At 49.1% G+C, this 8,096-nt stretch overlaps 1 protein-coding gene across 10 annotated transcripts in view; it reads right to left on the bottom strand.

Moving 5' to 3' along the window:
• DOCK3 (dedicator of cytokinesis 3) overlaps positions 1-8,096 on the bottom strand; it is a 230,956-nt gene that overhangs the window by 25,629 nt on the left and 197,231 nt on the right. For all 10 annotated transcript variants that reach the window (XM_089663364.1, XM_089663365.1, XM_089663361.1 and 7 more), the window contains 9 exons: positions 7,653-7,713; positions 7,378-7,471; positions 5,620-5,768; positions 5,273-5,359; positions 4,125-4,229; positions 3,030-3,171; positions 2,313-2,479; positions 953-1,039; positions 73-252 (listed from right to left, as the gene is read on the bottom strand). In XM_089663364.1, coding sequence (XP_089519490.1) covers positions 73-252; positions 953-1,039; positions 2,313-2,479; positions 3,030-3,171; positions 4,125-4,229; positions 5,273-5,359; positions 5,620-5,768; positions 7,378-7,471; positions 7,653-7,713 — 1,072 coding nt within the window. The remainder of the gene's footprint in view (positions 1-72; positions 253-952; positions 1,040-2,312; positions 2,480-3,029; positions 3,172-4,124; positions 4,230-5,272; positions 5,360-5,619; positions 5,769-7,377; positions 7,472-7,652; positions 7,714-8,096) is intronic.

The raw sequence follows: 8,096 nt of genomic DNA, 5'->3' as shown, positions 1-8,096 counted from the left end.
ATAGATAATAGATAGATAATAGATAGATAGATAGATAATAGATCGATCGATCCCCCTCCATCCTCCTCTGACCTCCTGGTATCGCGTGATCCCTCCGTTCACCGCGGCATCGATGACGCCGTTCAGACACATGCTGAGCAGGTTGATGTTCCCATGCAGATTGTGGTGCTGGTATTGTGTGATCAGCGCCCGCAGTTCCTGCGTCTTGTTAGCCAGAACCTGAATGGCGTTCTCCAGCGGACTGACCTCCACCTGCCAAGGACAAGCAAGATCCGAAATGAAATTTTAATACTACAAAAATACAATGTACAGTCTGATCACTGGGGGAGGGGAGACTGAGGAAATGCCTCCTCCTCCTTCTACAAAGTTACAATGTACAGTCTGATCACCGGGGGAGGGGAGACTGAGGAAATGTTTCCTCCTGCCTGCAGCACACTGATGACATCATCTCAGGCTAGGCACAGTCACTGAGTGGAGAATAAAAACTGTGTATTTTTTTAACTCTCCTGTTGCTGCATCATGTGATGTATCAATGTATCTATGTAGTTGTGCACACTTCTGGTCCACATTTGCTGAAAAACTGCTTAAAGAGGACCTGTCACTTTGGGAAATGATGAGGTCAGAAGGAAGGCTGATGTAGAACAGAGCGGTACATTACAGGAAAGGTCCACAATAGACACCTCAGCTCAGACTAAGGGCTTCATTTACTAAAGGCTCCAGAGCTTAGTAAATGAGGAGAAGATCTGCTGACTTCCATCGTCCAATCACGTGCAAGCAAAAATGCTGTTTCTTAAGAAAAAATATTTCCCTTGCCTGTGATTGGTGGGGATTCTTTGTAAAGTGAAGCTTCCCCTCATTTACTGGAGCAAATGTCCTTGTAGAGTGCTGAGTCTGTTTTCCTTTAGTAATTCCACCCCATTGCTGCTTCCTACCAGAATCCCAGAGACATTACCAGCTCTCTCTTCTGTACTTCAAACCAGCAGGAGATTCCCGGGAGACTGTGAGACAGCGTGAGAGTGCTGCGCTCTATCCACAGACTCTGTGAGAGAGAGAGAGAGAGAGAGAATCAGTCATATGGAGAGAGGGAGGGAGAGGGGGGGAGAGGAAGGGAGGGGGGGGGAGAAAGGGGGGGGGAGAGAGGGGGGGGAGAGAGAGGGGGGAGGGGGGGGGAGAGAGAGGGAAGGAGAGGGGGGGAGAGGAGAGCTGAGAGAGAGAGAGAGATGGAAAATGGGAGAGGAGAGGAAAAGGGAAAGGAGACGAGAGATGGAAAAGGGAGAGGAGAGTAGAGGAGAGATGGAAAAGGGAGAGGAGAGATGGAAAAGGGAGAGGAGAGGAGAGATGGAAAAGGGAAAGGAGAGGAGAGATGGAAAAGGAAGAGGAGAGAGCAGAGGGGAGGAAAGAGAGTGATGGAAAAAGAGAAAGGAGAAAAATATGGATATGGTAAAAAGGGAGATGAGAGGAGAGAGGGGAGAAGAGAGAGAAGAAGAGGAAAAGAGAGAGGGAGATGGAAAAAGGGAGAGGAGAGAGATGGCAAAAAGGGAGAGGACAGGAGAGGAGTGGCAAATGGAAGAGAATAAATAAAAGTGGAGGAGAGGAAAAGGGAGAGGGAGGGGTAAAGTGAAAGGAGAGGACAGGAGAGAGAGAGAGAGAGACCGATGGAAAAAGGGAGAAGAGAGGAGAAAGAGAGGGAGATGGCAAATGGGAGAGGAGAGGAAAAAGAGGAGGAGAGGAGAGGAAAAGGGAGAGGACAAGATAGGAGAGATGGTGATGGAAAAGAGAGAGAGGAGAGGAGAAAGAGAGGGAAATGGCAAAAAGGGAGGAGAGGAGAGGAAAGGTAAAGGGAGAGGGAGAAGACAGGAGAGAGGAGAGGAGAGAGGGGAGGAGAAGGATTGGAGAGGAAAAGGAAGAGGGAGAGGACAGGAGAGGGGAGAGAGGTTGAAAAAGGGAGAGGAGAGAGGTGGCAAATGGGAGAGGGAGAGGGAAAGTGAAAGGAGAGGGAGAGGACAGGAGAGGAGAATGAGAGAGCGATGAAAAAAGGGAGAAGAGAGGAGAAAGAGGGAGATGGCATGAAGGGAGAGGAGAGGAAAAGGGAGAGGAGAGAAATGGAAAAAGGGAGAGGAGTGAGAGAGGGCGATGGCAGAGGGGAGGAGAGGAGAGAGGGGAGAAGAAGGAGTGGAGAGTAAAAGGGAGAGGAGAGAGAGAACAAGAGGCAAAGAGATAAAACCAAAAGCAACATAGAACTTCCGAATGTGTAGATGTGAGAGAACATAGATGGATAGAATGAATTCTCATTGCCCAGACACAATGCCCACCTTGAACTCGTTGTCTTTATCCCGGGTTCCTCGGTGGAAGGGCCGGTCATACCGGAATCTGCGGACGTTGTTCACGCGGTAGAAGCTCTTTATCCTCTCCGGGACATGATCCATGTTGAGGACCCTCGGAGTGTCCGGGAGCGGGGTCACCGCATAAATTTGCAGGTCTAACATGGACAGTCAAGGAACAAACGTCTCCACAATTTCAGTGTCACATCCGGGATATTCACCATCTGGTCCCACATTTCAGGGACAGTCCTTGTTTGTAACGTCCATCGGTAACCCATAAAATGGAGATTCTACTGTAAGTTCAATTCACATACAACGAAGGGACCCGCACATTCACCAAATACAATTTAGTTTTTATAAATGGTCCCCTAAACATGAGGTTGGGAGCAAAGGTCCCATTTTTAGCCACTCAATATTGGGGTCCTGGTCAGGCATAGCAAGGCTAAGGTCTGAAGTTTCGGAAACGTAATGGAACCGTTTCATCTGAACTTGCTTTTGGTATAAATTCCTGCCTATGGGACTAACGAATTGTATGTAAGGTCATTCTATTCTATTTATGGGTGGTTTGAGCGATAGAGGTGAGTTATTAGTGAATGGTCCTCATGGGTCACCTCTGACTGTCACGGGACTGAAGGACGGTATCAAAGATATAATCACTTTCTGCGGCTACATAAAACAATTATGGGGGTTGACCGCGGTGAAGGATACACTGAGCGTCGCTCTGCAGTATGGTGTCATCGGGATGGTTGAGATGCTGCATTGCGATGGCTTGCGGGAACTCGCTTAGCATCCTCTGCTGAAAGGCCTCCAGCCGCTCGTAGTCATGACCTCGGCACACAAACTCTTTATTCTGCCCAGAAGAAGAACATACAGAAAGGACGTCACCAGCAAAGGACAACACAGACCTAGGACAAGGTTCTTGCTTCGTAGACCCACTGCCAGTACCGAAAGGAGAAGGCTCCACAAGAACAGAAGGTTGTGAAGCAACGGAATGGGAGGGTTCTACTTGGGGAAGGCTGGAGACCTAGAAATGGGGAGAACCTGACTCTAGATTGACATCTACTTTAATGACACCACCTTCACCAGCCTGCTGAACGAGCAATGAAGGATCAGCATGACAGTCAGGTGCTTGCTTCGTAGACCCACTGCTAGTACCTAAACGAGAAGGTTCCACAGGAACAGAAGGTTATGAACAGGGGCGGACTGACCATTTGGAAACTCGGGCACTGCCCGAGGGCCCGGGGTCAGTAGGGGGCCCCATGAGATGCCCCTGGTACCTTTTTCATAGGCTTTTTTGAGTTTGGGCAAGGACACAGGGGCCCCATGATCCCCTATTGCCCGGGGGCCCCCTGAGTTGTTAGTCCGCCCCTGGTTGTGAAGCGATGGAATGGGAGGGTTCTAAATGGTAAAGGCCGGAGACCTAGAAATGGGGAGAACCTGACTCTAGATTGACCTCTACTTTAATGACACCACCTTCACCAGCCTGCTGAACGAGCAATGAAGGATCAGCATGACAGTCAGGTGCTCTCTGCTGTAAACACGTTCCCTGTGTTAGACTGACAGCACTGGGCAAGCAGTGACACACAGCACAGATTGGTTCAAAACGTTGCCATTTCCAGAATGAGAGACTCGGGTTCTCATCCTTTCTGTACTGTGGAGCCGAAAAGGAGATCATAGAATTTCCTTTCAGAGAGCAACATATTGAAGTTTCAGGAAGATGAAGAAGCACGGTGCAATGGTTGCCCCAGCGACTCCACTGCTGACCTCACGCTGTAAAGAAAACTGCAAATGATTTGTTCTTACCCGTAAAAAGAATGGAAACTTCTTCCCATAAAAACCGACTCTGAAAAACTCCGGCTCGAGCCTCTGCTGGTCCATGATGTGGTCGTAATAGGAGGCCTCCATTTTCTGAGGATGACACAAAGGAGAAGACAGAAAGAGGGGTGATATATCAAAGGGCAAATATCACTGAGGTGTCAGGCCTGATGATTACAGACACTGAGAACGTGGACATAAACACTGAGTAGATGGGTATGGACACTGAGTAGGTGGATATGGACACTGAGTAGGTGGGTATGGACACTGAGTAGGTGGGTATGGACACTGAGTAGGTGGGTATGGACACTGAGTAGGTGGGTATGGACACTGAGTAGGTGGATATGGACACTGAGTAGGTGGATATGGACACTGAGTAGGTGGGTATGGACACCGAGTAGGTGGATACAGACACTGAGTAGGTGGGTATGGACACTGAGTAGGTGGATATAGGCAGTGAGTAGATGGATACAGACACTGGGTAGGTGGATATGGGCAATGGGTCAGTGGATAAGGACACTGAGTAGGTGGATACGGACACTGAACAGATGGGTATGGACACTGAGTAGATGGGTATGGATACTGAGTAGGAGGATACGGACACTGAGTAGGTAAATACAGACACTGAGTAGGTGGATATGGACACTGAGTAAGTGGTTACAGGCAGTGAGTAGATGGATATGGACACTGAGTAGGTGGATATGGACACTGAGTAGGTGGATACGGACACTGAGTAGGTGGATACAGACACTGAGTAGGTGGATACAGACACTGAGTAGGTGGATACAGACACTGAGTAGGTGGATACGGACACTGAACAGATGGGTATGGACACTGAGTAGATGGGTATGGATACTGAGTGGGTGTATAGAAGCAGTGAGTAGATGGGTATGGACACTGAGTGGGTGGATACAGGCACTGAGTAGGTGGATACGGACACTGAGTAGGTGGATACAGACACTGAGTAGGTGGGTATAGACACTGAGTAGGTGGGTATAGACACTGAGTAGGTGGATATGGACACTGAGTAGGTGGGTATGGACACTGAGTAGGTGGATATGGACACTAAGTAGGTGGGTATGGACACTGAGTAGATGAACAATGAGTAGAGTAATACGGCCTCCCGGAAGACTCACCAATATCCAGCTGAGGCTCTGATAGTCATAGAGCTTCTCATACTGAGCTGCCAGCTCCCGGCACAGGGGGATTGCATATTCCCAGCACTGGAAGGACCCAACAGAGACAACAATGACTGAGAAATCTCTATCATACAGTACATGCTACCATCAATGTGTAAGAATTCAACATACATTCAGGATTGGGTGTTCCAGTTATTTCCAGAAGTTGGTGAAGGAATAATAAGGGCCAGGAAATGACACCTATACACAGCAGATTTCCCTTACAAAACCACCATTACTGGTTCACCTCAATATTAAACCTTGGGTAAGATCACCGGCAGAATATTCAGTACCAGTTTGCCCACCTTGCCCTTGTTGAAGTAGTGGATGATTTTGCGGCTCAGGCTCTCTTTGCGCTGCCATTCGCTCTGGGCGGGGTAATGGAGGAACTCTCGCAGGGAGCGATCTTCCCACTGCAGCATCTCCCAGTACAGGATCAGGGTGAACGCGGCTTCTGGAAAGAGACAAAGGAGAGGAGGCCGTGTTAGGCACACAGGACTACTCCGAGATACAGATGGCTGCCTGCCTTTCCACACACATGACCTTTAATGGCCTCCCAGTCTTAGTCCGTAGGGTCCAATATTGAGTTGGCCCCGCCCTTTCCACACACATGACCTTTAATGGCCTCCCAGTCTTAGTCCGTAGGGTCCAATATTGAGTTGGCCCCGCCCTTTCCACACACATGACCTTTAATGGCCCCACCAGTCTTAGTCCGTAGGGTCCAATATTGAGTTGGCCCCGCCCTTTCCACCCACATGACCTTTAATGGCCCCCCAGTCTTAGTCAGTAGGGTTCAATATTGAGTTGGCCCCGCCCTTTGCAGCTATAACAGCTTCAACTCTTCTGGGAAGGCCGTCCACAAGGTTTAGGAGGGTGTCTATGGGAAGGTTGGACCATTCTTCCAGAAGCACATTTGTCAGGTCAGGCACTGATGTCGGGGGAGGAGGCCTGGCTCGCAGTTTCCGCTCTAATTCTTCCCAAAGGTGTTCTATGGGGTTGAGGTCAGGACTCTGTTCAGGACAGTCAAGTTCCTCCACCCCAAACTGGCTCCTCCATGTCTTTATGGACCTTGCTTTGTGCGCTGGTGGGCAGTCATGTTGGAACAGGAAGGGGCCATCCCCAAACTCATCCCACAAAGTTGGGAGCATGAAATTGTCCAAAATGTCACCTTAAGAGTTCCCTTCACTAGAACTAGGGGGCCAAGCCCAACCCCTGAAAAACAACCCCACACCATAATCCCCCCTCCACCAAACTTTACACTTGGCACAATGCAGTCAGGCAAGTACTGCTCTCCTGGCCACCGCCAAACCCAGATATGTCCATCAGATTGCCAGACAGAGAAGTGTGATTGGTCACTCCAGAGAACACACCTCCACTCTTCTAGAGTCCAGTGGCGGTGTGCTTTACACCTCGGCATCCGCCGCTTTGCAATACACTTGGTGATGGAAGGCTTGGATGCAGCTGCTCGGCCATGGAAACCCATTCCATGAAGCTCTCTACACACTGTTGTTGGGCTCATCTGAAGGCCACACCAAGTTTGGAGGTCTTTAGCTATTGACTCTGCAGACAGTTGGCGACTTCTGCGCACTGTGCGCTTCAGCATGCGCTGACCCCGCCCTGTCATGTGACGTGGCCTACCACTTGGTGGCTGAGTGGCTGTTGTTCCCAGTTGCTTCCACTTTGTTATAATCCCACTAACAGTTGAGCGTGGAATATTTAGTAGCCAGGAAATGTCACGGATGGACTTATTGCCCAGGTGGCCACCTATCACGGGACCACGCTTGGAGTCACTGAGCTCCTGAGAGCGACCCATTCTTTCACCAATGTTTGTAGAAGCAGTCTGCATGCCTAGGGGCTTGATTGTATACACCTGTGTCCATGGAGCGGATTGGAGCACCTGAATCACATGATTGGGAGGGGATTGGAACACCTGAATCACATGATATGGAGGGGATTGGAACACCTGAATCACATGATTGGGAGGGGATTGGAACACCTGAATCACATGATTGGGAGGGCCCAATACTTTTGGCAATATAGTGTATATGGACATAAACCCATACCTGTATAGCTTTCCGCCTGTAGGTGCAGGTCACATAGTTTGTGGATATATCGGATGTACATCTCTTCTTTATTAATTTCTGATTTGTAGAAATTCTGTACACATTGAGAAAGGAGGGAGAGTCATATCACACGCACCATCAGATAAACACAGATGTAGAAATAGCAATATACATAGAGCACCAGATTCAGACCAACACACAGATATAGATATCATACAGCCAGTCATTGGGAAACAATTAATCCACTTTATAGAGGTACCATCGGTGCTCCTCACCATCAGATTTACTGTACAGCCGACCTTCTTGTTCTCGGTCTCCTCCCCCTTCATACAGTCCCTGGAATAGGAGGGTAAAATTCAGAATATGGTCATGGCTGAACTCCCATTGCCAGCTGCTTTCACTGGAGGGGAACAGAAGGGTAGCACTGGAACCCTCTGGTTGTTATAGGTTTTGGATAGGGTCAGTGGTGTATTTAGGTTTCGTGCTGCCCTAGGCAACACAAAAATTGGCTCCCCCCCTCGCCTTAGGGGTGCTCTTAGTAACACATGTGTGTAAAAGGCACATGGCCACTGTTCCAAACACTTTTTCTGCACTGCACCTTTCAGGGCAAGGCCTTTTGGCTAAGTCCAGCCTAGCCAGTGCACAATTGCACTCCTGCTGAGCTTAAAAAGAAGGGTCCTGCTGATCTTGAGAAGATGGGTCCTCATTGAGTTTGAGAA

The sequence above is a fragment of the Staurois parvus genome, unplaced genomic scaffold (assembly GCF_062004578.1).
Source record: "Staurois parvus isolate SC_StPar_1 unplaced genomic scaffold, SC_StPar_1.0 ptg001673l, whole genome shotgun sequence".
Taxonomy (NCBI): Eukaryota; Metazoa; Chordata; class Amphibia; order Anura; family Ranidae; genus Staurois; species Staurois parvus.
The sequence above is the reverse complement of the archived record's forward strand: the minus strand, read 5'-3'. Positions and strand labels throughout refer to the sequence as shown.